The sequence below is a fragment of the Penicillium canescens genome (assembly GCF_028828765.1).
Source record: "Penicillium canescens strain IBT 15451 chromosome Unknown utg000004l_segment0_segment0, whole genome shotgun sequence".
In the NCBI taxonomy this organism is placed as follows: domain Eukaryota; kingdom Fungi; phylum Ascomycota; class Eurotiomycetes; order Eurotiales; family Aspergillaceae; genus Penicillium; species Penicillium canescens.
In genome coordinates, this window is record NW_026703966.1 from 1838544 (window position 1) to 1866065 (window position 27522).

Here is a 27522-nt window from a genome sequence, read left to right on the forward strand (position 1 = left end):
GAGCAGAGATCGCAGCAGAAACCTCGTTGGAAGTCTAGCCATAGATGAAACCTCCAGCGGTGACTTAATCGTTGAACCGATAGCTGAATCGTGGAAGCTGGACTTGGTTGAACGGAGTCGTCGACAGGCTATAATTGATGTCTTGTGTACCTGTGGGAGCCGAGGCCATACTATACCGGTAGTTCGCGATAGCATATTGACTTGATAAATGAGGAGAATGAGAAATAGAAGAAAGTTGCCACAGCTGTCCTCAATCCGAGGGAACTGACAAACAGCACCGCGTTTGTAGATTCCGAGTTGGGTTTGCCTGGTGTTATTTATCATAACATTTTCCTTGCCTTCTCGGCTTTTTATCAGTTCATGCTCATTCAAATATCTGTTCCCGATAGTCAGCCGACCTACTGTCGGGGCTGTCCTCCGACATGAGGGGTTCGGGAACCAGGGATCCTATCCCACAATGCCAACACATCTGTCCCTCGGAGGGGCTTATTACTATCATGTGGTGATCAAGGTATCTCGTATGCTATTTTCGCCGTAGTGTGTCCCGGGGTTACATCGATCACCTTATTTATGTATAATTGCATGGGGAAAGCCAAGGTAGCCGGCAGATTGACAAGGGTCCACATTTCGATGCTGCGATACATTAACACTGTGCATCGGTGTGTCTGTTCCACCAATTGAATCTTTTCTCTTCTAAAGTCCTCGGAAATACCAACCTGCATGGAGTGGGCTTTCCGATCTCTGTTAAGCAGTTCACACAGCCAGCAAGTTGTCTTGACTGTGAAATTAGTGAATAATTGTTTTATTATACAGTATATTGGTTTAATTGTTGGGTTTGGTGCTTGCTTTCACAAAGGCAACCCCGGTTCAAAGACTGTCCATATTCTGGTAACATGTATGTCTCTCGACACTTACAGACTTGTGCAAAATGCTGTCCTTTCTATCTTATAAAATAAGCTTTAACTTTATTCAATCCGATACCCTCCCAGCGCTTGTAGCTGTGCCTTAAAACAAATTTGGGTTTCAGCAACGCCGCACTGGTGGTGAGAAAAGAACGAACAATTTTTAACAAATCATTTTAACAAAATCTTTGACCTATACTATATCATAATATACTCTTCACACCTCATTCGAGGGATATGTGACCTTTTCAAGCGGAGCAAACTCCTCCTTGATTGTGCGAGTGCTAACGAATCGCTGCAAATGTGCCATGGTGCCGGTCTTATCGTTCGTGCCTGAGTCTCGGCTACCACCAAACGGCTGCTGTGCAACAGTCGAGCCAGTGCACTTGGTGTTAAGGTAAAGCATACCTGCAGCATGCTTCAAAAAGGTGGAAGCCTGGCGGCTCACGTATGGATCCTTCGCGAAGATACTGCCCGTCAACGCATAGCGAGAGGTTGTGTCTAGCAACTTCAGTGTCTGCTCCCATTCGGCGTCGGGGAAAACGTAGACTCCAAGAATTGGTCCGAACAGCTCTTCGGACATAATCTGATGACGGGGGTTGAAAGTCCGGTAGATTGTCGGGTGTACATAATAGCCCTCTTCCTTGGAAGCCTTTCCGCCAACGATAAGCTCCAACTCGGAGTCCTTCTTCGCGGTCTCAATGAAGTGGTTGAGCTTGTCAAATGATCTCTCGTGGATGACCGGGTTAATGAAGTTTCCGTAGTCTTCCACATCTCCAACCTTGAGCGCCGCAGTCTCCTCTGCCAGGACCTTCTTGAACTCCGGCCAGACAGACTCCGCGACATATACACGCGAGTTTGCAGAGCACTTCTGGCCCTGGTACTCAAAGGCTGCACGAATGGTGTTCAGAGCAGCGCTTCTCACATCTGCGGAGGAATGAACGATGCCCCAGTTCTTGCCACCAGTCTCGCCTACCACTCGCGGGTAGGAATTGTAGACGCCAGCACCAATACCATCGCCAATCTTCTTCTGAATTCCCTTGAATGTGGCAGTTGCACCAATGAATGTCAGAGCCCCGAACTCAGGTCTCTTAAGGATAGTGTTGGTGACCTGCTCGGCGTCACCAGGTAGGAACTGAACAACATCTTTAGGAAGACCAGCTTCGATCAGAATCTTGTGGAGTAGCCAGCTAGCATGGAGAGCCGAGTCTGAAGGCTTCCAGATAACGACATTTCCGAGCAATGCAGCCGGTCCAATGAGAGTAGCACCGAGCGCAGTAAAATTGAAAGGCGCAATGGCGTATGTGAACCCTTCTAGTGGACGGTACTCCATCTTGTTCCAGCTCCCAGGAAGGTGGACTCTGGGTTGCTGGGAATACAAAGACCATGCCTCTTGAATGTAATGACGGAAGAAGTCTGCTGTCTCTGCGGGAGCATCAATCTCTGCTTGCCAAATGTTCTTTCCTTGACCTAGCATGGTTGCCGCGACAATTTCTGAGCGATATTTTCCGGTGATCAGCTCGCATGCGCGGAAGAAAATGGCAGCTCGGTCTTCGAACGGTGTGGCTTCCCAAGCAGGCTTGGCCTTGAGGGCTGCGTCAATGGATGCATTGACTTGTTCTGGGGTGGCGGACGCGTATATTGCGACAATTTCGCTATGCTTGGAGGGATTCAGTTGAGACCGCGACTCTTTTGTTTCGATCTAACCATGCAATTCTTAGTTTCGATTTCTCTTAAAATGCATGCCTATTATTGCTATGTAGTATACCTCGGATCCATTGATGGTAATGGGAATTGCGAAAGGAAATTCTCCCTTGAGTTTTTGGATGGTCTTGGTCAACTCTGCTCTTTCCGGGGAACCTTTGGCGTAATTCAACTGGTTGAAGTATTAGCGAGGGTTGAGTAAAAAGCTTCGTATACACGCACCATCTTTTCGTTCTCGAATTTGGGAGGACTGAGCATGGTCAAACATCTTCGTGAAATCCCATTGAGAATAACAGGCTTGCGGCAGTTGAGCCTCGCTGCTCGCGTCAAAGTGGTAGGTCTCATGGTGTAGTTGCAACTGAAGGTCCTCTTCAATTATTTCCAAGATTGCTTTTCTGAGTCAGAACAAGGAAATGAAGCTTATGGCCCATGGAAGATAGTTAAATATTCCGGGTGTCAGTAGCTCTTGCATGAAGTATACGTACTATCGGGAGGCCATCCCGACAAAGTTCTGAGCGGGGAACCTCTGTATACAATGTGCACTGGTCTAGAGAATGTGGATATTGCACCGGATCTCCAATGTCGGAGAACTTACCCGACTGTAGATAAGAGACGCAAGTCCCTCCGCGGGGTTTGCATGGTAACGTCTTTCATGGCTCTGTGGGCCTGGGTAGACAGTGGTGGGCTTTGTGTCGCAACGGAGTACACCAGGCTGTCGTAAACCGGGGCCTACATAATGCCGAGTTATCGAGAGGGAGATACAAGTAAGGTATCTATAGGAGCCTGAGAAATGATGCAACCAGCGACAGAGATTTCTGCCCCAGGCACCAAATCTCGATGCTTATTTCAACCATCCAACTTTCCAATCTGTAGAGTTAAGGCAGTAAAGAAGCGATCGTGTGATCGGGACTATCGGGACTAGTGACACTTCATACAACCCACTGTGGCTACATATGTATGTAGGTATCTAGATCTCAAGTTTATCCATAAGAACCAACATTAGTGATTCTTAAAACAAAAATCTACAACTCTGCAAGATCGCTATGCCATAGATGCTGATCTCACCGCCCTTTGGCTAATTAAAATTGGATCCAAAGCTGGATCTAAGATCTCCAGGTGTGTGCTTCAGTGCGGGCTTCTACGTCGATAATATGAGCACTAATATGCTTAGAACCTCGTACAGGCCTGCGTTGGTCTGTAATCTTTGCGGCTATAACTGATCAAGCAATGTGAAAAGAAATCCCTGTATGAGTCTTGGAAAACTGCCATGGTGAGTTGAACTCAGGGTATAGATATGTTTCCCGTCGCTATATATATGCTCACGGCAACAGCTCCATCGACGGATGCTTGGCGTCCATCGGAGTGTGAAGGACTATTTATCTATTATAGATTGTAAAGAATACCATACTGAATGAGATTGAACGACTTAGTAGACAATAGAATGTTGGAGTAGATGAAGGTCTATAAGAGCTGCCTAATCGATAGGTATAAGTGGTGTAGACTCCAGCTAAAAGACGAGAGGCAATGGACTAGGAAGCAGAGGACAAACAGGGGAATTCTACACACACCAAGCAATTCATGAAAATCCTCATGCTAGTGAACATTCTCCCCTAGTTATGACAATAGATCAGATGTACTTGGTACGGAGGGCTTGGTGATGTAACCCCATTGGCCGAGGTACCGGTGACATGGACCCGTTATCTCCAGACTCGCTCCTCCTCAACTCCTACGTTCTTAGCACTTGGCAAATTGTAAGAGTCTTCTGCTCTTCCTTCTTTGCAATTCCATTGCGTTCAGCGCGACGTGTCGGAGTCTGAGGTGGAGATCCCTGTAAACGTTCGTGCCACCACCCCCCGAGCTCCGCTTGATCGTCAACATCGTCATTGCCATCACCTCCACACCTGATCCCGACAGCTCCTCGGCGCAAACATCTTCCCTGATGTCCTTATTCGGCACATCACCAGAAGATCCCTCCACGGGTAATGCTGCCCAGAGATCCAAGTCCTCGCTCTTCGCCGACGAGCCGGCTACGGGCGGGTCTTCGTCTCTGTTCGCAGATGAGGACGCCGACGACAGCTCCTCCCCGTGGAAGATCCAGAACAATTCCGCGAAGAGGACTGCGCGACGCAACCTAGTCCGAACCTTACTTCCTGCCACCGATGTGCCCGAGAGCTATGTCGACGCATACGATCTGATTCTGAACAGCGGGGACAGGGTTGGCTCTGGGATCGGGCTGACCTCCGTTCGGGAGATCCTTTCGAGCAGTGGGCTTACTGCAACTGATCAGAGCAAAATTTTAAATCTTGTTTCGTCCGGAGATCATGAAAGCTTTGGTGGGCTTGGTCGTGCCGAGTTTAACGTCCTATTGGCCCTGGTCGGTCTAGCGCAGGAAGGCGAAGAGCTATCCTTCGATGCGGTCGACGACCGTCGCAAGAGTGAGTTATTTTTCATATCCCTTCCTATAATTTTCCCATAGTGGCAACTGACTCAGTTTGCGCATGTAGAATTACCCCAACCCAAGACTGTTTATCTCGATCGACTACGAGCTGCCGGCGATGCATCCTCGGACCATCCTCACCGACCTGTGACTCCTCCCTCCCAAGCTCCCCCAGTGCCAACACCCGGCTCAACCCATTCGCGACCCGCACGACGAGAGTCTTTAGGCGGTTTGGAAGCAGACCCGTGGGGTAGTCCACAATTACACCGAGGCCACAACCACGAGACATTGGACGCTGAACAACGGGCATTGAACGGTTACGGAAGCGTGAGATCTACGACGAACACCTGGTCCAGCAAGGCTGTCGAAGAGGCTCATCAGGGCGACACAGTTGAGAGGGGGCCTGCCAATGGTCAAACTGAGGTACCGCCTCCCGGTAGTTCAGGGTCAGGATGGGGACACAACCTTAGCAGTACAGGCCCTAATCAGCAGGGTGGATTTGGAGGCGTTGAGCGTCCGGCGCTCGGTGGGTTTGGTCCCCTAGAAGATGACCCCCACGAGATCGCGCCTCGACGTCGGTCCCTCGGTCTCAGCCGCTCAACAAACCCCCAAGTAGAGGAGACTGTTACAGTGACACTACTCCCTGAGAAAGAAGGGTTGTTCATGTTCCAGCACCGCAACTATGAGGTCAAGTCTGCTCGGAGAGGCAGCACAGTTATTCGGCGTTATAGCGACTTCGTTTGGCTACTGGATTGCCTCCAGAAACGATTCCCATTCAGGCAATTGCCTCTTCTTCCACCCAAGCGGGTTTCAGGTACGTCTAACGCTGGTTTAAGCGCACCTAATTGCTTACTCACCTTTTGAAGTCAATGGCACTCACCTCTCAGCGGATTCAAATTCCTTCCTTGATAAGCGCCGCCATGGCCTTGTTCGATTTACCAACGCTCTCGTGCGCCACCCCGTTCTTGGCCAGGAGCAACTGGTTGTTATGTTTTTGACTGTTCCGACGGTGAGATTTCAAATGTTCAATGGAGGAGACATATGTTAATCGCAAGAATAGGAACTTTCGGTATGGCGCAAGCAGGCCACGATCTCTGTCCAAGACGAGTTTGTTGGCCGTACCCTTCCACCAGATCTTGAAGATTCATTGCCTCCGACTCTCGACGAGACGTTTGAGACGGTCCGTAACGGCGTTAAGCGATCCGCCGAAATTTATATTAATCTTTGCACTTTGCTCGAGCGTCTGAGCAAGCGAAACGATGGCTTGGCTGCCGATCATCTCCGGTTCTCTCTCGCGCTGCAGTCCTTGACCGAAGTCACAAAAGACACGTATGCAGTCGACACCAATGACATTCCAGCCCTCAATGAAGGTATCACAGCTACGGCTCGGCATCTCTCTGCTAGCCAGAGTCTGCTTGAGGATGAAGCAAGAGGGTGGACTGAGGGGGTTTTGGAAGACCTGAAGCGTCAGCGCGACTGCTTGGTCAGTGTACGCGAGATGTTCGATCGGCGGGACCGATATGCACGGAACAACATCCCGCAGCTAGAACGACGCATCGAAACCAACGAGCGTAAGCTGCAGGACCTTCGCGCCCGACCCGCAGGTACCGCGAAGCCAGGAGAAATCGAGAAGGTGGAGGATTCTATATTCAAGGTGGGATTGCTTATTTCAATATTATCTGCAGTGATGCTAACTCTCCATGTCTCTTAGGACAAAGAATCCATTGTGCAGCAGCATGCGCGGGGCGTCTTCATCAAGGAATGCATTCGCGATGAACTCGTCCATTTCCAACAGAGCCAGTACCATATCAGCCGGCTGCACCAAGACTGGAGCCAGGAGCGTGTCAAATATTCCGAGTTACAGGCGGACAACTGGCGTGGCTTGAGTGATGAAGTTGAAGGGATGCCGACGGGCGTCTAGCTGGGCAGCGTTGGGCCCCTGATGGGTCGTACATAACAGCTCACCGGCCAATTTGACACCCAATTTTGGCTTCGCGCGGGATGCGCATCGTGCATTTGATTATGGTTTTTGTTTGCTTTTGTTCTCCGACTTCCCCCGCAAATACGCATGTTTCACGATGTTAGCATTGGATTCCCCAGTTTGCAACGCGCCTGGGACCTGTTGTTCCTTCCGGTCTTTGGTTTTGATCTGGTGCATGTGTTTATTGCGTTACAATTCCCAATTGATTCCCGTTGTCGTATAAGTTATGTATAGAGTACGATGTCCTAAAAAGGGCCCGCATACGCCTAGCGCATGTAAAGCACGATCCAGACTCGTAAACCCCGAATCTCAGTTAGCGAGACAACTCCACCAAAAGAGGAGCGCCACTGACCCAATAACCACGCTGATCCCCAATTTTGGCCTTGGCGCCTTGCAGGGCTGGCGATCTTGGCCGTGAATTACCAAACGTGACCGGGATATTACTGCTTACAAGGTACATACATATTCAAACTTCCGGTACATTGCATTTATTTGTCTACCAATGCTTTCTCCTATATATATTTGCCTCTCTCCCCTTTATAACTGTGCAATTATCCCTATTGCGCGCGTTCTCCCTTCCGCCAGCCAAGACCTGTTCCGCTTCCGACGTGGGTCTCCAGTTCTGGGCTGACGAATCCCGCCGCTTCCAAGAATACTTCGTCCTGGGCAAATCTCCCCAAGCACGCGTTGACTCGCTTTCTTTGCCCGGCCAAGAGTCTCCCAAGACTTTGACCAAGTCTCACTGGATCTTGTCTATTTCTTCTTTCTTTCCTTTCTCCTTCCCTCCTTCCTAACCTGCAACTGCCGGACCGTCTTCCCTGTATCGGCCAGCCACCCGAATTCTCTTCGCTCTGCCTAGACGCACCCTCTCCGCTCGTCGCATCCCCAATTTCTTGGCCAGAGTCGGTCTGCACCCCGCGGATTGTACTGTGCCGGTCATCTCCGAACGTGCTGGACGTGCGCCTGGATCGCGGAACACAAATCAGCCCTACGCGGCTCGGCACCTCGGACTTCCGATTACCGATTCACCAAGGCATGAAGAGCTACGCGGACAAACGAATTGTGAGGCGGGAATTCAACCGGTAAATCGCTTGCTGCAGTACGACGCGCGAGTCGACACATTACGAAGCAAGGGAGAGTAATACACCCGGTGTCAGATCTCCGACATCTTCATGATGGCGTGGGATCACCTTGATATCGACAAGCCGCATCTGGCTTACATGATCCTCGGCGGTTTCACAGGTCTGTTCATGCTGTGCTCCCTTTTCGTGAAGGAGAAACTGTACATCGGTGAAGCTACCGTTGCCACACTTTGTGGTATCATTTTCGGCCCCCATGCGGCCAATCTATTCAACCCGCACGAATGGGGAAACATCGATAAAATCACCCTTGAGTGTTCGCGCATTGTACTTGTTGTACAATGTTTTGCCGTCGGCGTCGAGTTGCCCAAGGCCTACATGGAACGGCACTGGAAGTCCGTCACTCTGCTGCTGATCCCCGTTATGACTTTCGGTTGGCTGATCACTAGTCTGTTCATTTGGTGGATGGTACCTCCACTAAACTGGCTGGAGAGTCTGGTGTGTGCTGCCTGCGTTACGGCTACCGATCCTGTCTTGGCATCGTCCGTCGTTGGTAAGGGAAAGTTCGCCAAGCGTGTGCCCAAGCATTTGCGTGACTTGCTCTCTGCCGAGTCTGGGTGTAACGATGGCATGGCTTTCCCATTCATCTACCTATCTTTCTACATCTACCACTACCGACCCCATGTCGGCGAGGTGTGGTTGAATTGGTTCTGTATCACTGTTCTTTACGAGTGTATTCTGGGTGCCATCTTCGGCTTCACCATCGGCTACGTGGCGCGTCATGCTATCAAGCTGGCCGAACGCAAGGGCTTGATTGATCGTGAGAGTTTCTTGGTGTTCTACTTCGTGCTAGCCGTTTTCTGTGCTGGTTCAGGTAGTTTGCTGGGTATGGACGACTTGCTGATTGGGTTCGCTTGTGGTGTCGGCTTCAGTAATGATGGCTGGTTCACGGAGAAGACTGAGGAGTCTCACGTGTCTAACGTTATTGATCTTCTGCTGAACTTGGCGTACTTCGTTTACTTCGGATCCATCATTCCGTGGGAGGACTTCAATGCCCCCGAACTCGGTCTTACCCCGTGGCGACTGGTGGTGATTGCGTTATTGGTCATCTTCTTCCGTCGCATTCCTATTATGCTGTTGCTCAAACCGATTATACCAGACGTCAAAACGTGGCGTGAAGCTCTATTTGCGGGGCATTTTGGACCCATTGGTGTCGGTGCTATTTTTGCCGCTATCCTCGCGCGAGCAGAACTAGAACACGATACCACACAGCCGTTGCCTGAGAATGAGCTCCCGGAGCCGGGGGCCAGCAATTACTACATCGTAAGACTTATCTGGCCTATTACTACCTTCTTGGTTATTTCGTCTATCCTGGTGCACGGCTCGTCTATCGCGGTGTTCACTTTGGGCAAACGCATTAACACATTGACCATTACCTTGTCATACACCCAAGCCAACGAGGAAGGACCATCATGGATGAACCGTCTGCCCCGTGTGCAGTCGATTGCCAAGGGCTCTATGTCATTCCGCAAGGCGGATGACACAGATGCCTCCTCGGATGAGAAGCTGCCTGAGTATCCTCCTGGTACACTGCCGCCCATTGGAATGCCAGGCAACTTCCTTCGCCGACAGCGCGATGAGGAAGAAGACGGTGAGGCGCAAAACCTTGAGACTACTCGTCGTAAGCCCCTGCGGAGACGCCGCCGCAAGCGCGATACCGGCGCTGGAGGTCCTATTAGCCAGTCTGCTATCATGCCAGCTCCCCGGCGCAACGAGAACGAGGTCGAGACCGGGGAGGATAAGAAAGAACTGGAGGAGCGTGACCGCGTCGAGCGGGGATCTTCTCCACCTCACGCTGAGCGGGATCGCTTCGGCCGTGAGCCAGAGCTTGAAGTCTACCAAGAAGGTCACAACATGGTCATCGAAGACGAGGAGGGAAATGTTCTCAAGACTGAGGATACTTCCCACCTGTCTCCGGAAGAAAAGATGCGCCACATTGAGGAGCAGCGCAAGCGTCTCGAGCATGATAAATCAGGCGAACTCGCAGCCTCTGAGAGTCGACCTCACGAGAAGACCGAAGGAGAAGAGATCAAGCAGGCCGTTGAAGAAAAGACAAGTCTTTCGTACGGAGATGCTCTCAAGAAATGGACTAATTGGACCGGACTAGGAAAGGAGAAGGCGAAGGACGCACCCGAGAGGAGGGAGAAGAAAGAGAAGGCTGAGAAGCCTCCTAAGGCCGAGTCTGCAAAGCCCAAGGCTCGTTCTGCCCATGCGTACCAGTTTGGTAACACTATTATTGTCGAGGATGAGGACGGTGAAGTGATCAAGAAGTACACCATTCCCGCTGGCGAGAAGGGTGACAAGGCTCAGAAGGAGCCCACTGTTCCTGGTCAAGCCCCAGTTCGCCGTGGCCTGAACCGTATGGGAACTTGGTTCGGCATGGAGGACGAAGGCGAATCGTCCCAAGCTGCGAACGAGAAAAAGAAGAAGTCTCAAGGCCCTGACGAGTGGACTGCCGACGATGGTCTGCGTTTCACCGTAGCCCAGGACCCCGAGGTCAGCTCCCACGGCATCGGCCACAAGGGTAAGCGCATGAACAAGCAGGAGTTCTTCCAACAAATTAAGGGCTTGGATGCCAAGGCTCGCCGCGATCTGGTGCAGGAAACCGACGCTCCACCTCCCGTCCAAAAGGTGGCCAAGGAAGAGGCCAAGCAGGAAGAGAAGCAGGAAGAGAAGCAAGAGCGTCGTCTCTCTGCCGCTGCTGTCTCGGCTACTACTGGCACCATTCCTGAAGAGGACGCCGAGGGTCTGGAATCCGAGTCGGTCACTGACAGCGAGAGCGAGGATGGGTCTGACGACCGTCGCGGTGCTCCCAACGTGGCTTCATCTTTGGCCAAGTTCTCGCGTGGTGGTACCTCCGCCGCTCAAGAGCGTCGCAACAACCTCAGCCCTGCACCTCCTCTCCGCGAGCGACCTCGTCGTGATTCCGATGACGATGGTACTGAGCGTATCCCACCTTCTCGTCTGCGTCAAGCCGCCGGTTTGACCGTTCCTCCTCGTCAGGATGACGACGACACAGGCGAAACACCCGCTGAGCGTCGCCGTCGTCTGGCAGCTCTGGGTGTGGATGGGGGAGACTCCGAGGAAGACACCGACCTTGAATCTGTCGATGATGATGAGGCCGCTATTGCGGAATCTGACATCGAAGAGGGCGGCGAGGCTAACCAAGCCACGCCCAAGACCCAGTTCGCCGATGATGGGAAACCATCCGAGCAAGAGAAATCCTCCCCATCTGGCTCTGGATCCGGTTCAGGCTCCCAATCTGCCTCCCTCCACCGTCCCCGCGTCTCCTGGGGAGGCGAGAAGGGACGTAACCCTTGAGCAGCATCGTCGGATATTCAGAAAAAGGAGATAATTCGATGAAAGGCCTTTTTCACAGCTATATCACTTCTATCTCTAATAGTCCTCTTTGAATAAGAGCAGAGAGCCCTCCATACAAGTCTGTTCTTCCAGCGAGTCACTATTGGAAGAAATTGGATACGTGTGTCTTTCTGTGCAATCTTGCTTCTGCTTCTGCCCCTTCTACCATCATCACTGTTTCTCGCAAATTCATGTATTTTCGCATTTCATCCTTTGTGCATATTTGCTCCTGCATGTAATGACCCCGTTTGATCTTCGTGATCAACTTGTCTGACTGTGTTGATATGATTTGTTATTGCTGATTTGCGCCATTATTGCTAGAGCAGAGCAGGTTTTATCCATACAATGCATTACTGATATGAATATACTCTGGATTCTGAAGTAGATGGAGAATCTAGTCTAATGTAAGACGAGAACATAGCGACTGTGCCAACCAACACCACCCCCTTTAGCCCTATATACCGCCATCCTATACCGCCGTAAGAGAACGCATCACGACGCGATGTGCCGAACACCTTACCTTGAAAGCATATCTACACCCTTCCAAGACCTTCCAAATTTTTATATCCGACCGAAGAAATGGGACGAGCTAAAGGCGCCCAAGTGCTCAACCAAGCGCAGGGACTTCGCTAAAACTCACTACAGTAGTCCCTTCTGTGGTGCTGTAGGATGATATTCGATTCCGGAAGCCGACGATAGCAATATATTTTTACTTGCCGTGCGCCGGGCAACAAGGCAACATGAGAGAAGTATGTAGGAAATTGATGTCTATGGCCGTCGTATCAAGCACTGAGCAGCACTCCAATTGTCACTGCTATGTAACTCCATTATTCAACGCTAGAAGTAATTTTCCACAGTTTAACACAACTTGATCTATTGACAAAGACCTAGGTATCAAGCAAAACACTAAACGAAGAGTATATATAACAAGATCAATCGAATACTAACGGACATCTACTCCATAGTACTCCGCGGCCGCATAACACCCCTCCCAAAGAACTCACTCACAACACCAAACCGGTCCCTCGAGCGGGATAACTCGCCCTTGAAGAGATCATGCTGATCAGCAGAATCGACCTGTCGTTGCCGTATAGCACGTAGCGTAGCATTTGTCGGGGCACAGACGGGACACTGAGCGTCGTCGTCGACATTGTTGAGGCAGCGTTCGTGGAAGGAGTGTCTGCAGAGGAAGTGGACGGTGGGCAGATCTAGGGTTCCACCGCAGGATTGGCACCGGCGGGATTGGAAGACTACCGGTTGGGTGGCTAGATGGTCTAGTTCCTGTTGTTTGGTGGCGGTTTCAGTTTTGTAGCTTGTTATTAGGCGTCGGTTCTAGATTGGGTATGATGTTAGTCTGATTTAACAGGATAAGGACTCGTGTTTAGGGGAACGTCACTTACGGTTGTGATCTCTTTGCGTTCGCGTTCGATGTTGTCGCTGAGGTATTTCTTCACACGGCCCATTGTTACGACTGCGTTGTTGCTTAGGGCCTGGATCACTTGCAGTGGCGAGAGAAGGCCGTCTTGATTGATTCGTTGTAGCACTGCGTCCAGCTCGTCGCCTGCTTCTTCAAGAATTTGCGGGCTCGAGGCGAAGTATGTCAATGCATCGACGTAGAGTTGCGGTTCGTCTGGGCCATAGCGTCTCAACGCTTTGATGGCGCCTTGGGTATCCTTTGCGGATGTGAAGGATCGGAAGATATCCAGGCGGAGACCTTCTTGTTCGCGGACAAGAGTGGATCCTTCTCGGAAGTTTGACAGGTCGGAAAGGAGCAGCACATTTGAGGTGGAGATCGGAATCTAGCCAAATTAGCTATCTAATATCGTATGGAAAAAGGGGGAACTCACGTCTTTTCCTTCGATAAGCTTCTTCGCTTTTGTCTCCCATTCCTGTCTCTCGCTGGCGTCTTTCTTTCCCTTCGCTGTGTCCAAGTACATTTCGAACAACGTGGTGAATAGATCCACTTTGGCTTCGTTCGTCAGATCTGGTTTCTGTGCTAATGTTTCGAGGAAATCTATGAATTCCTTTGGGTGATCCACAAATGCGGAGAAAGCTGTTCGAGGCTTGGGAACTTCGTAGTCTGGAAGCGAGTCTTCAGCTTGATCTTCATTTGCTTCTGCATTCTCAGTTATTTGGGCCTGGGGCTGCCTGCCAGTGCCAACGTTCATATACCGCAGAGGAAGTAGTGCGGCAAGACTGTGCATAGTGCTACTTGTCTGGGCTTGGGGTTCTGATGATGTTTCGACCTCCGTGCGTGGTTTGTACTGGCCAGCATAGTAAGCTTTGAAGAGCTCTGCTGTCCTCTCAGGGCAATGAGCGAGAAGAACTCTGGCATATTTCATCAAATTGTGATAGGCCTGTCATGTGTTAGCTCAATCTCCCTTGATTATTGATCTCAACATACTACTTCGGGCTCCAATCGCCAAATGTATTCCACCGCCTCGGCATATTTCTTGGAGTCTTCAATCAAGATATCCACAACCATATCATTTTCACCATGTTTCGTTGCTAGGTATGCTGCTTGCTCGTGGTAGCCCCCCTGGCGACACATGGCAATTGCGGTCTCAAGATCGAATTTGAGCTCACCAGGAGCCTTGATAAACGAGTCAAGCTTGCTCGTGTCTTTGAGCTTCGCATAGCAGTTCAAAAGAAGTGTCGTGTGATCAACTGTGGCATGGCCATGGTCATGTAGTTCTTCCAGATACTCAATTAGGTTGTGAATACGTTGAGTGTCGAGATACTTTCATGTAGTCAGTGATAGAACAGCGTGAAGTCACAGTTATTACTAACCTTGCGAATAACTTGAGATGGCTCCGTGCTATCAATTGCTCGAAGATATTGCTGCATGGCTGTATCATAATCGCCCCGTTGGTACAGGAAGTCACCGTACTTGCGGTAGATGGCATTCTGTTGCAAAGGATCGATGCCAATCTTTTGCGCAAGGTTAATTGCAAGAATGTAGAGATTGCGCTCATAAAGAATCTCGAGCTTTTGCTGGAGGCTCTTTTCCCGATACCGGAAGATCTGAAAAGAATGTTAAAAAAAGTGGTATGACAGATTATCATGCAGGACACATACCTTGCCATCTGTTGTAAGGAGGAACAAATTCCCCCATTCTATGAAAATCCGCTTCATGGGCGACACCAGCGCTTCACTATGCGCGATAAACTTCAGATCAGTATCGAGGAGCGTGAACGTCGTGGTTCCAAAGATTTCCTCGGCCGGACTAGCAGTGTATTTGCGCAACGGATCCGACTTGCCAGTACCGGCCTTGGGCGGACAAACCAGAGCCACGTAGTCACGGAAGGAAGCAATAGACGTCTTAGGACTTTCAAACGCATAGCTCGCACCACGACCACGCGGACCGTAGGTGTAGACAGCATCCTCCCTGGCAATCAGGATATCTCCAGCCTCCTTGTCCAGCGTCATACATCCCAGACCGCAGCCCGTATCCTCCAAGACGCGCGCAGGCTGACCCTGGCCTCGCCCGGCGATAACCAAGGTCAAGATTCGGCTTGTGGTCGAGATGAACAGCGTAGTAACGGCTCCAATCTGTGTTTCAAGTCCAGTAATGGGCTCCTCAGATTCAAAGACAATTCGCTGGCGCGCACCACGATCGTGGATCAAGTCGCCGCGGATGATCGTTACGGACCCGTTCGCAAATCCGACTGCCACCTGTGAGAGATCTCCAACGGCCGCGAAGGCGGAAATCTATTATAATAGTTAGCACATACCGCTAGCTTGCTGCAAGTGTCAAGCGCACCGGGAACTGTCGCCTAGCATTCTGGACCGAGACCGTGGATAGACACCGCGGCCCGCCGTCCTTCTTCTCCGTATCCAGTGCCCAGACTTTGAGAACTGGTTCATTGGATAGGTCCTCCGAGACCGTAACAAGTAGGGCAGTGTCGTTGATTTGTCTCATATGCGTGATGGAGCCGGTATCGTGAGCTTTAAATGATCGCACGACGCGGAACGCCGAGGAGACGATGTGGACGAAGCCATCGGTGGTGCCGACGAAGATGTTTGCGGAGCCGGAGCATATACTCGAGAGATCGCTCTAGTGCAGAACTGTTAGACTTGTTCGGGTTGGTAAAGGGGAGGTCGAGGCCGTACATTGAAGATCGTTGCGCTGTCCTCTGGTAGCTTCACCGGCGAGACGTCGATGAAGTTGAATGCTTTCCACTGTGCAGCTGTTAGACGCGATTCAAATTATAGGAGTTTCATGTCCTTACTGATGTTAAGGCCATCTCGGCTCGCCATTGATTGATTGCAGTTGGGAGTGATGCGGTTCGGAGCTCTCCCCGCTGGCGCTCGGACCACTTGGTTCCTGATGTCGATCCGTTGGAACGTCTTCTATACGGGTGTTGGCTCATTCGTTGCAGGATTAACAAGGTCTATTGATATTTCAAAAATGCTAGAGTATATAGTACAAACTGATATAGGTTATTCCACATTTTTATGGGCCATTGTACCCAAATTGAAGAAAAGTCTGCTTGTCTACAATGTTCCAACAGTATACCAAGCAAATAAAGTATGTGATTCTATCGAATATACCGAAAATATGCCAAGAGAATCTATGAAGACCTAAAAAGGAAAACGCCTTCGCTACAAAATGCAGCTCATAACATGCTGTACATGAAGATGGAACAGGAGATGGAAAGGAACAAATGTGAAGAATTAACATGGAAACAAAGACCAGCCCCCAATCAGGCTCATCGAGAGATATCCATATTCAAAGTAGGCTGAGGACCTCCAGATGTAAGACTCTGACTGGGTCGCCCAGTATCTTTCACAAAATCAAAGCTTTGCTGGAGCCAGCTCCCAGCATCTGCAATGGCTTGGCTTAAGTTGAAGGTTTCCGCTCCCTGCTGGGCACCTTGGCCATCTTGTATTGTTGGCGGTGTTGACCCGGTAAAGGTAATTGGGAATGATGCGTTCGGGGCAGTGGATCGGAAAGTAGGCGGTCGATCCGATTCTTGGCTCGCTAGTCGCTGGCTTCCTCCTGCTGGACCTGATTGGGCAGTATTGTAATCATTATCGGGCCCGAGAGAGCCATTACCAGGCGAAGGAAAGGCATCTGCGATATGGGCGGTCTTTTTCTTCTTGGTACTGGGTGTTCCGCCGAAATCCGGCCGAGATGCACGCGGCTTTTTCTCCGTGCTGAAGGTATACGGTGTGGCTGCGTCGAGCATGAATTGAGTACTCATTGCCTGCATCCGGGTTTTGTCAGGTATGAGCGGGCTCATAGCTCGATAGAATGGGGTAATATTGGCCGAGTAGGTGGCACCGTCTGGAGAGCTCCCTGCTCGGCGCTTTTGGGCTGGTGTTGCTTTGTGGTATGTTGGGCTTTCCAGGTCATCCTGGAAAGACTTCTGTGCATGCAGGAGCGCAGCCTGGGTCGAAAGCTGCGTGTCGATATCGGTGTCCATTTCCATTTCGCTATGTTCCTTTGGCAAGAGCGTCGAGTGTAAGGATGTCATACGATCTGAGATCCCCAACGGCGCTGGTACCGCCTGTGCAGAAGGCAGATCCTCACAGGTATTCTGCTCAGTAGGCACAGAGTGGTCGGTAATTTCGTATGTTGAAGTGCCAGCATCTTCTTCATCTGCAAACCTAAGGTCCTTAGACGAAGTCTTTTGGGTTTTATCTTTCTTTGGAAATGCTTTATCGACAACAGGGGCCTTAGTGTGAGCCTCTGTTTCTTCAGATTGTGGTGCTTCGGAGATAATCATACCTGCCTGTTTTTTGGTAGGACTGGTAGATGGAGAATTGCGAGGCATGTCATGAGGAATGTCTTCGGGCGTGTCGTCATACAAAACAGTCTCTTCCTGTAGGATGCTTTCGTCGTCCGAAGGTGATTTCGGCGGTTCATGCTGGTTAGATTTATCATGAAGCCACGGGCGATATTCAAACCGTGGCAGCTGAGAGGAGGAGGAAACAACACGAAGAGACATGTCCAGCGAGATGTTCTTGCTCGGAGAGATCTTTCTATTGAAAGGCGACGACTTAGAAACGGTTGGTACAGGCCGCGCAGTTGAGCCAGCGGAGCGGGAAGAATGAAGAGATGAATGACAAGTAGAAGTAGAGTCCACAGCAGCTGGCTTCACCGTGTCCTTCCCAACAGGGCGGAATTTCGTTGGAAAAGCCGGGGTTTGCGGTACCTGCACTTGAACAGAGCGAGGTGCAGGACGACGGGCTCTATTTTCCAATTGACGAGAAGCAGCTGGTATCGTCGGAGAACTCGGCGGGTCAAACTTGGTAAAGTTCATGCGCTTTCTATCCTTTTTCAACCAGTCTGCAGTCCCACAGGGAGCGAACGATTCTTCATTCGCTGCCGAAGAGGGTAGCTCCTTGACTTTGACTGGGGAACGAGATAATCTCTCGCTCCGTTCACTGTGCTGTAGCCGTTGTATAGGCACAGAGTGTGTTCGTCCTGATCTTGAATTCGAAGAGCGCTCCCCAACTCGCATGGAGCTTCCAGCAGGCGAGTTCCATGACGTGGCAGGGATCTCGGGGCGACTCGTCTCACTTGGCAGTCTCTCGGAATGCCTTCGAGTGCGCAAGTCAGTCTCCTGCACCACCTTCTCCGGGACGCAGGTCGGTCGGCTCAACGAGGCCCTCGGAGCAGGTGCGCTGCCAGCGCGCGCTCGACTCTTCCGCCATGGATTAACCCATCCATCCTCCAAAGGGCCTCTCAGCGACGCGGAGAGAATAAACAGCGGCTTCCCCTGAAGATAAGACTCGGCCAATTTCTCAACTCTTCGGCGCCTCGCATCTCGGCCAGCATCGTCTAGTTCATCGTCTGAGCCGAGCAGATCGTCGGGATCTATATCGAATGGCGGTGGGCATTTTTCGAGAGAAACCGGGGAGACTGGCCGCGGATAGGGCATCGGGATTGGATTTGAAGCTCGGCGGACTTGGTTGTTCTGGGTGCCGCGGCAGTCGGATACTGCAATGAGACGGCTCGGGGCGTGCCTTGAGGGACTTCATTCATTTCTTGCGCAATAGGTGGCCTTCCATGTGATATGTGGTAGAAAGGCGTCTGCCACAAGAGGTGCAACGCGAAAAACCACTTAACGCGTGTGGAGTGTTGATGGCCTAGCAACGGAGGGGAAATATTACGTCAGATATGGTTATCTCAGCAGACCAAGGCCAATTCTATCCTTTATCCTCCGTGTTTTGCTATTCTATGATGAGACAACCGGGTAGATAGTATGCAGATCGTGAATCTGGGTAGTTCTAAATAATAGCCTTGAATCTGAAATTCAGTTCAGGTGATTGGGCCTGAGAAGGAGGGCCATACGAACAGCATTTGTGATCTATCAAAGCGACTAGGGCACACTTCAAATACAGATGTACACAATACGGACATACCCGTATAAAGTAAATTATATTTACGTGAAGTAACAGGTGAAGTAAGTTCAGCATAATCAAACACCAGCAAAATAGGAAGAGGCATAATAGAGGTGATATAAGAGGTTGCACACTAGAAGTTTCAATCACCGTATCGCATCATAGCATCGCGTTGTGAGAAAGTGAGAAACAAGGCCTTCCTTCGTAAGTAGCGTCAACGTTAATTCCGAACACAGTCAACAATAACTCTATCTAAACACTCAGATCACTTCGACCAGGATTGAAGCGCTACATGGATAAGATCCCTCTCGGTGTATATCAGTATGTAAATCCAAGCGTTGAATGTCGTCGAGTTGCCAAAAGCACCAAAGACTAGGCATCGAAGTTGAGCCGAGTCTTCCAAAAAGATCATGAACAATCCCGGCTTCTAACTGTAAGCGAAAGCATTAGAGGAGTGCACGTGGAGTAAGATAAGGGAAAATAATGCAAGATGATGGCATGGATATGGACATGACATGACATCGGCAGCCAATTAATCTAAGATACAATAGGATGTGATTCAAACCAGGGTATCAAAGCCAAAGCGGTCCTACAGTACGCAGCACGTGGATATGCAAGACTGAAGGTCGAAGGGAAGTACGCATTTCAATCGATGAAGCGTTAGTGAGAAGATGCCATTGATTCTTTATTCATGATACACGCCGCAAATATAAGAAAAAAAAAGGGAGGGGATAAAAAACAAAAGCAAGTTGACACATGGGAAGTAAGAAAATAGATAATCGAAAATAAATGGCGAAATCAAGATATTGGACATTCAAACAAGGGCGGGTCATTAAGTGGTCATCAGAACGGAGTGCTCGGTACGCTCCTTCATGCGCATGGCCTGGGCTTCCAGAGAGCGGGCCATTAATTTCGTCACTGAACAGAGATAGCATGTTAGTTAGATGATAGATAGTGGAGTGGATATGGAACTGATGTGGTAACTCACCTGGCCAGACAGCAGCTCTATCCAAGAGACTAGCCGTCGCAACCAATATCTTACAACCGTATCCCCCTCCACGGCACTGGGTAAGCGCTGCATAACACTCAACGCAGACATGGAATTGCTGCCTTGAACCTGGCGCTGCATCTTGTTCTCGATACTGCTCAGAATCTCCTTGATCTTATCGACCAGCTTGCAATCCTCGTCTTCTAGTAACATGACACCCGGGACTTGGGTAAGATCTGTATCATCGCGGCCTAGGATACCGAGGTATGGACCGACACGTTCTTGAACGGTTGTGATCCACTCTGCCAGTACCTGTGCGCAATCAAAGGCACACATGGCGCACTGGATGGGGAGCTCTCTCGACGAGAACTCGGCAAAGGTATTCCCTAGACGGTCGGACATTGATATTGAATCCGCAGCGTAGAATGCTGCTTTGCGCAGGTGCTTTTCTCGCTTTGTTTGGCCGGTTTTGTACATGTTCTGTAATGACTGCAGTGGTTGGTCTTGCGTTGGGGTATTGGAGATGGCTAGGTCGGAGACGCCGAGATCGGCAATTGAGTCTCGTCGGGTATCGATGTGGGCTGTGAGAGATGGGTCGACGACATCATTCATTGTTGCGTCTGGGTGTTGAAAGATCTCAGTGCCACGTGCAAGTTCATCGGCCATGCCGTTCCAATCTCGCTGCCAGAATGCTTCTTTGCATCGGCCTAGGTTCACGAATAAGCGCACATAGGCTAGGTCCAGGAGAGGGATGCTATCGGCGGATAGTGGCCCGGCACCGAAGGGATTCGGGCGCTCGAGGCTGTGCACTGGGTTACTGGCCCATGCTGCTTGCCAAGCCCGTAGAGCTGGCTCGATATGTGCTTGCATAGCATCCGTCTCCTGGGCGGTCCATTGTCGGCCCATGTGTCTTTGGCGAGTTTCCCAGATGTAGTTATGTAGAGAATAGATAAGCACCAGACAACCAAAGGTACTTGGTCGGTTTTCGGAATTGGACAGATCGTCTTGACCACCGAAGAACAGATTTGATGACTGACTCTGTTCCCTTTGACTGGCAGTCAGGAGAGATGTCAGAGCAGCCGAGAACGACGATGTCTTCTGTGATGCAGTTTGACCGCCCATCTTTTTCCACGCCTGGGGTGACTCGGCCGCCCATATGTCTTCTTCGCAAGGGAGATCAAGGCGAATTTCTGAGTTGGTGAGTGCAGGGGCATGGTTATAGGCAGAGACGAGGAAGCTGGAAAGAACGAAGATGGCATAAAGGGTACGCTTGCGTTCCTCAACGACCTTCCAGTTCAGCCAGTCTCTTCGCTCTTTCGGTTGATTGAACGAGGGAGACATCCAGTTGTCCGAGTCATTCCGAGAATCGCTTCCGCTTGTTGGCGCACTGAGATGATCTTGCGGCAAATTCTTAGGATCCAGGTGATGCGTCAACTCGGCTGCACGTGCGAGGCTGACCAATGCAGCACAATGCGTACTAGCAATGTCTGCAGACGTCTTATCGCCACAAGTGTGGCCGTAAATAACATTCAAGAGCATGGCTTGGACCAGCCAGAGAGGAGTGTTGTGAACCGAGTTATCGCGCGAGGAATTCGACCGATTGAGTGCTGCAGACATGTCGGCCTTTCGCCGTTCTTCGAGATACAACTGGATCATCTTTTTCGCGGCTTCAAAGAGATCCTTGGAGGCAGCGGTGTCATATTCATACAAGGCACCAATGGCAGCCATAGAGAGAATTAGGCAGCCTCCGCCTCCCGCGACGCCGGTTGAGCTGAGGTTAAGATGTCCACTCGGCGTGCGTAGGTTGTTCGTATACTCGGGAGCTTGGAAGTTCAGGGTCGGGATATGGAGAAACGGGATGTGGGGATGGAAATAGGTTATGTAGGCCGAGATGTAGCGTTGCAAGTCGGAGGTGCTGGGTAGTTGACCGGAAGTGTTGAAGCCAGTCGAGGAGCGAAACAGCTCGCGACTGTTTAGAAGACCAGATGCGGGCTGGGAATACTTGCGATGATTGAAGCCATTGGGGGTCGACATGCTCGCTAATAGAGCCTGTCGTGTGGAGTCTGTAAATGTATCCGTTGAGACTGGGGAATGTTGATTTCGAAGGGCACTATTCGGGAAAGGAACGTTGAGAGGATTAGGAGATTCTCCGTTTGTTGCCAGAGAGGATGGAAACATACTCTGCGAATGTCCACCAACGATGGGTTGGCCGACCGAGGTCATAGATGGAGGGGTGGCATACGTCTCAGCAAAAGGATTCTGGGCCAATAAAGACTTGGGTGATATGGTCTCTGGTGGGATCCCTAATTCGTTCAACGTTGTCGGAGAAAAATCGAGGGCGAACTGGTTGGCGTGCGCGGGGAACGGATTGTGCCAGCCATTCGAGATGGGAATGCGGTTCGGGCCATCGAGCATGGCCTCGCTGATTCCGCTCTGGCTACCCGTGCTCATGGCTGATGGCGAGGACTCGTCGATGACCGAGTCATTACCATTGCCCATCACCATTCCCGCGTCAAACCCGTTCATCCAGTCAAAGTTCATCTCCTCGTCCATCATGTTGTCCGCCGGAGCATGCATACCGTTGGCATAGTGACCAAAGGGAGATGAGGGGGAATCATTGAAACCATGTGGGGAGCCTGCGAAATGTAATTGTGCTGGGTTGATGGTGCTACCATGACCCATGAGCATACCATCGATGCCCGCGTCGAAGCTTCCGTATACCGGAGCAGTCCGAAGGGTACCAGACATGTCCATGGGAAGCCCGGAAGTCTCGATCTTGGAGAGGCCGTTCACTGGAGGGTGTCCAGAGCTGAATCCCCTATAATCCATGCTTGAGCCAATTGAAGAACTGAGGCTGGGGTGATAAGAGTGGCCTGATTGGGGTGCGGATGACGGGTTACCAGCACCGGGAATACCTAATGCTGCCCCATCAATGTGACTTATGGTGTTGGCCCGCGGGCGCATGGAGGCGGATGAGTTATTGGCAATTGAATTTTTGCGAACTCGGTTGGCACCGGGCGCAGCACCTGTGCTCTCGCGACGACCATTTCTGGGACGAGACGACGGCGTGGTGGTCATGTGCAACTTCTGCTGGTGTCGCAGGAGGAGATCGCGGCGGGCAAAGCATCTTGCGCAGTCTGGACACTCGAACGGCTTCTCCTTGGTGTGCGAGCGCTCGTGGCGCTTGAGATGCTCCAGTCGCGCAAACGAGCGACCGCAGGTGGTGCAGACGTGGGGCCTCGGCTTGTCTGTTTTGGGGGGTGGAATGCCATTGGCCGTTTGACCGTTGACCTCCTTCTTTGAGTCCTTCGGAGCTACAGATACGAGTAAGAATTCCATGCGGGAAAAGGTCTCAGCCTCACTCACCAGGCATATTTCCCGGAATTTCGTTGATACTGGCGAGATCGGCCACTTTGGGACTATGGTCTGCTTGTCCGACCATAGCATCCAATAGCATTATAGGATTTCCGAAGCTCCTCACAAACCAGAATGACTGACTAGTGAGAGAATTGCGGTGGGAATTGCTAAAAAGAGATGTCGGGTATCGTAGAGGTCGCGTACGTGGCGGGCCAGTTTATACAATGAAGTGAATCTGTGCCAAATGACATCAAGTCAGCATGTGTCTCGTATGATGCGTCGAAGGTGTTATCACAGCCAAGGTACCGAGCGTGGTTATGATGAACCTTTGCTGAACGGAACTCACCAATTAAAGAAGCAGAAGAAGCAAATTTACAGGTCTATCGTATTCCTTGTCCGAGGGTATCTTGACAGGATAAGAGGACCTGCGGCCGGTATCGCGGGATGGAGGCTAGCGTTGACGTCTTGAGGTCGGACGCATCAGCGAACCAGTCCAGGCTGATAGTTGCGCAGCAGCAGAGCCCGAATAGATCACTCACATCAAGTCGTCTCAGTTAGAGTGAATCTGGAACGATCAAACTCGCGCATCCATTGAGGGAATTGTTACAGCCTGCCGTTGTTGGGTTAAGCCGGAGATAACAGGACTGATAGACAATGATAAGCCAGCAACGACGACAGACGAGAGACGATGGAAAGTAAAGATGAGGAAGGATGAAGGAGAGAGAGTTGCGAGATTGCCTCCGAAGCTGTAGAGTAGGTACCTGGTAAGTGGGCAGTAGTAAGGGAAAGTACTGGGGAAGTACCCATCAGGAGGTCCGAGTGGCGATGCTAGCCCAATACCACTGTCTGAGATACACCGGGGGTACCTGCGAGGCAACGGCCTCAGGGCGATGGGCCAGACGCCGCATGGGACGGTACCGATACCATAGTGGGGCCAGGACACGGGGTTATTGACCAATGAGATGGCCACGATTACCTAGGGTGATACCGAATGCAGCGTAGAGTGAATCTTATACACACGCACGGGCAGTGCCTGTTTATCATTGCCTGGTAACGACTAGTATGTGGCCTGAGTATCCTGACTATAGTGCATTTGGTTGTATGGCATTACAATACACATGGGCTGATATCGGAGCGGGCCCGAGTACCAGCCCGGTAATAACCGTACATGTAACATGCCCGGTGGTATGAAATCATATATGTCAGCAGACCTCGTGACAACAATTCGAGCTCAGACCTGGTTTGATATTCATTGGTTTACTACATGGACTTCTCATTTCTGGGGCTGAGTCGCCGGCTCCATAGAGGACAGGACCATGCGCCATTTTTGTGGGGGAAGTCAAAAATGGGTTCGTGTGGGGGATTGCCCCCCATCCCGTCCAGTCAAGTGGGCGTGCCCGTAAGGGATATCCTCCGGTTCCTAAGTGCAGGCCACGTTTCGTCCAGAGTGGCGTCCCAACAAGTGGAAATTGGGACATTCCTTTTTCTCTTTGCCCCAGACTTTCGGGTTGACAACCCCGGAATCTGGCATATCTTTCTAGAATGCCATTTCCGTTCGACCACACACGTTGCGCCACGCCGTTTTGAGTTTGGGTACACTCCAGCTATTGGACTTCCAGCCGACCACCGTCGGATCTGGGGTTACCACGACGATCCATGTCTGACAATGCGGATCAATCTCGCCGAGACTCCGTGGGCACACGGCAATGGCAATGGGACAAACGTTTCTTCGTCCGGGCTGTCCGAATGCGCCCCAGGGTGCCCAGAGTGGTCCCAATTTTATTTTCCGTGGGGATGTTTCTCTTCCGAGGCTATTGTCCGTTTCAGTCGCACGGACATCTCGTTTGCAGAATTCCCCCAGACTCGACAACGGCGCTAGTCGAACTAGGACACTAGAGCGAATCTAAGAGGGCTGCAGGTGACCCGAGATGAGTCAAGGATGGTCGAGCGACAAATGAAACGCTGCGAGGATCAGCCACTCTACTTGGGTTGATCATCGGGTGGCACATACATTATGCTTAGGGGGAAATAAGCTGCTTCAACATGAGGTGCCTGTTTGTAATATGTCAATTGACTACCTACACCTTCAGCCACAATATACCGTACCAATATACCTATATACCACACCAAGACCAAGATCACCGGCGGGCTATCGTTCAATCCACCCCAACACCGGTGTTCAGGCAACTAAACAAGACATGTCTTGGCCGGATTTTTGAAGCATCGTTCAACGCTATTCCTAAACACCGTTCAATATCACGCAAAGCAAGACAGTTCCAGTCGACAGTGATTCCTACCAAAACATTTAGTTCAAATCCGCCCACACTAAAAGCCAAACCAAAAGCGCCCTGGCCTTCCCCAGACCAATCCCCAAATGCAGGTCCAAGAGCATGAAGAAACAACAAGCTCGGACACAATGCCGACCTCCCATTACAGTTTACAGCAACAGGAACAAGAGACGTTGCCGACATTATGCAGCACCGTACAGAGTACACCAAGTACACTAACCACCTCCAGGTGATTAACCCATCCCCAAAAGGGAATGCCACTGGGACATCCCTGAAACTAGCGCTAGTCAACAGAGCGCCGAGTCGTCAAAAACGTTACTGCGTAACCGCGCTTCGCGGATGATTTCTCGTTCGTGTATCATCCGTGCAACCAATATCCAGGGATGGGAGGTTACTACTATAGCGATGATAGTCTAGTCTCGGCGTTGGATCTCACTTTGCAGACGCTGGATGGAGGACTGCATACATAGAGAGATGGGTAATGTTAGATTACAAGCCATGAAACACTGACATGGCTAGACGATACCATGGGTAACTAGTAACCAGTAAATAGTACCTAGGCGTAAGTTAGTATAGTAAAGTAATATAAATCTACAGTATCAGGCAGGGGTAATGCCAGAAATTCTCCGAAGTGGCCAGTGCTGGGGGGTGGTATGTTTATCCGGATATCCGACCGGTATTTGTGAAGAAAGCCTTTCCATTTCGAGGATCACATCTGGTAGGGATATTGATGCATCACTACAGACTAGTAGTATGTATAGTATAGTGCTCCATATCCGGTCCCTGGTCTGCGGGTGGCCCTTGACTATGGCCCGATCCGCACGGTAACTAGGAGTAAGTTACTTAGTACATGGAACGGTCTACTATAACGCGAAGTCAGGGTTTCCTCGTATGGGATATGTAGCCCAGTACATTTCATTCGCGATGAATACCTATACTCAGGGCCATACCCTGCGGCTCTGGCTCTGACTTTCTCTCCCTGTGCGTCATTCAGGTCCACATGGATGACAAGGACGGCGTGGGTATATGTACCAGGATCCATAGATGACCTCAACGATCAACGAGACAACGCGGCATTCGGCAGGGGATCAAAGAGAGAAAGGCACTAATTCATTTAGACAGCCAATACAATATATTGTGTTGCATCCACCGTCGTCATGGCAGTAATGATACATGGGATGATTAGATTATTGTAAGACTGCTTCTGCAGGAGGCAGACAGTAGGGTGACAGCCACGGATGATCAGCGCCGAGTGGCCGAGACGAGGTACTGTAAGACGGAAAATGGAACAAGAATATTATACTGTAATACTATACAGTACCGGGAAATCGTGAGATGATATTCCGACACTACAATGTAAATGGCGCTGGATCGTCCAACCAGATGTCAAGCTGAAACGCGGAATCAGACAGCAGATAAGTTGGGAGTGGAAATTCTGTCGGACTCGGCCGCAGGCGGATAAGTATGAGGTGATAAGTACATGGACTAGCTATCGTCGCTAACTTATGTCTGTAGATAAAGTTAATGATGACTGTGAATAATTAGACCTATTGATTTATAATCTAGTTATCGACTTTGCCGAGTAGAGCGAAATAATCAGGCGACATCGAATGCAACATTAGATTGTGCAGTATGCGTCGGAAAGCAAAGTCCGCACAGGCGCCAAAACATACCTAACTGGACAATCGAGTCCCTGCGTGGACGATCAAAGTTTAGAGTGGGCATATGGTCGGATCGGACAGGGTGAAATGCTGCCAATTGCAAGGCTGCTGTGTGTTCGGGCCTACATGTACCCAGGAACCTGTAGGAACAGTCCACGGGAACATCGTGGAAGTACTGTAACCCAGTGGCGCGAAGACGGGATGATCCAGCGCTAAACATCCAATGTACCGAAGATATAATTAGTGTTCGGCAGGAATCTGCGGATATGCGACTCTAATCATCGAATAAACAAATTATCGAAATAAGTCGGCGCTTGATGATAACGGGACATGAATTGCGACATTTCCCGAG

General features: G+C 50.6%; 7 protein-coding genes across 7 annotated transcripts; 3 read left to right on the top strand and 4 right to left on the bottom strand.

The window, feature by feature from the left end:
* Positions 1–1102: 1102 nt before the first annotated feature.
* Positions 1103–3082, bottom strand: N7446_006049 (L-glutamate gamma-semialdehyde dehydrogenase). The gene is made up of 3 exons (XM_058514797.1): positions 2829–3082; positions 2671–2778; positions 1103–2604 (listed from the first exon to the last, which is right to left on the bottom strand). Exons 1-3 carry the CDS (start codon positions 2949–2951, stop codon positions 1120–1122), a joined length of 1716 nt encoding a protein of 571 aa, XP_058371975.1. The 5' UTR covers positions 2952–3082; the 3' UTR covers positions 1103–1119.
* A 1212-nt stretch (positions 3083–4294) lies between these two features.
* Positions 4295–6964, top strand: mvp1 (sorting nexin Mvp1; the record flags this gene model as incomplete). The annotated part of the gene is made up of 6 exons (XM_058514798.1): positions 4295–4357; positions 4465–5041; positions 5111–5857; positions 5910–6052; positions 6104–6697; positions 6755–6964. 6 exons carry the CDS (start codon positions 4295–4297, stop codon positions 6962–6964), a joined length of 2334 nt encoding a protein of 777 aa, XP_058371976.1.
* Positions 6965–8199: 1235 nt separating this feature from the next.
* On the top strand, positions 8200–11484 carry N7446_006051 (Na+/H+ antiporter Nha1; the record flags this gene model as incomplete). The annotated part of the gene is made up of 1 exon (XM_058514799.1): positions 8200–11484. One exon carries the CDS (start codon positions 8200–8202, stop codon positions 11482–11484), a length of 3285 nt encoding a protein of 1094 aa, XP_058371977.1.
* Positions 11485–12477: 993 nt separating this feature from the next.
* N7446_006052 (tethering complex subunit PEP5) lies at positions 12478–15770 on the bottom strand (the record flags this gene model as incomplete). Its single annotated transcript, XM_058514800.1, has 9 exons — positions 12478–12855; positions 12924–13322; positions 13371–13880; positions 13928–14263; positions 14314–14547; positions 14602–15234; positions 15287–15580; positions 15637–15705; positions 15756–15770. 9 exons carry the CDS (start codon positions 15768–15770, stop codon positions 12478–12480), a joined length of 2868 nt encoding a protein of 955 aa, XP_058371978.1.
* A 465-nt stretch (positions 15771–16235) lies between these two features.
* On the bottom strand, positions 16236–18413 carry N7446_006053 (uncharacterized protein; the record flags this gene model as incomplete). The annotated part of the gene is made up of 1 exon (XM_058514801.1): positions 16236–18413. The coding sequence occupies one exon, from the start codon at positions 18411–18413 to the stop codon at positions 16236–16238; it is 2178 nt and encodes a 725-aa protein (XP_058371979.1).
* Positions 18414–19599: 1186 nt separating this feature from the next.
* On the bottom strand, positions 19600–24046 carry amdX (putative C2H2 transcription factor (AmdX)). The gene is made up of 5 exons (XM_058514802.1): positions 23761–24046; positions 23568–23685; positions 23231–23456; positions 19849–23178; positions 19600–19794 (listed from the first exon to the last, which is right to left on the bottom strand). Exons 3-5 carry the CDS (start codon positions 23319–23321, stop codon positions 19709–19711), a joined length of 3507 nt encoding a protein of 1168 aa, XP_058371980.1. The 5' UTR covers positions 23322–23456; positions 23568–23685; positions 23761–24046; the 3' UTR covers positions 19600–19708.
* A 520-nt stretch (positions 24047–24566) lies between these two features.
* Positions 24567–25100, top strand: N7446_006055 (uncharacterized protein; the record flags this gene model as incomplete). Its single annotated transcript, XM_058514803.1, has 1 exon — positions 24567–25100. One exon carries the CDS (start codon positions 24567–24569, stop codon positions 25098–25100), a length of 534 nt encoding a protein of 177 aa, XP_058371981.1.
* Positions 25101–27522: the final 2422 nt, after the last annotated feature.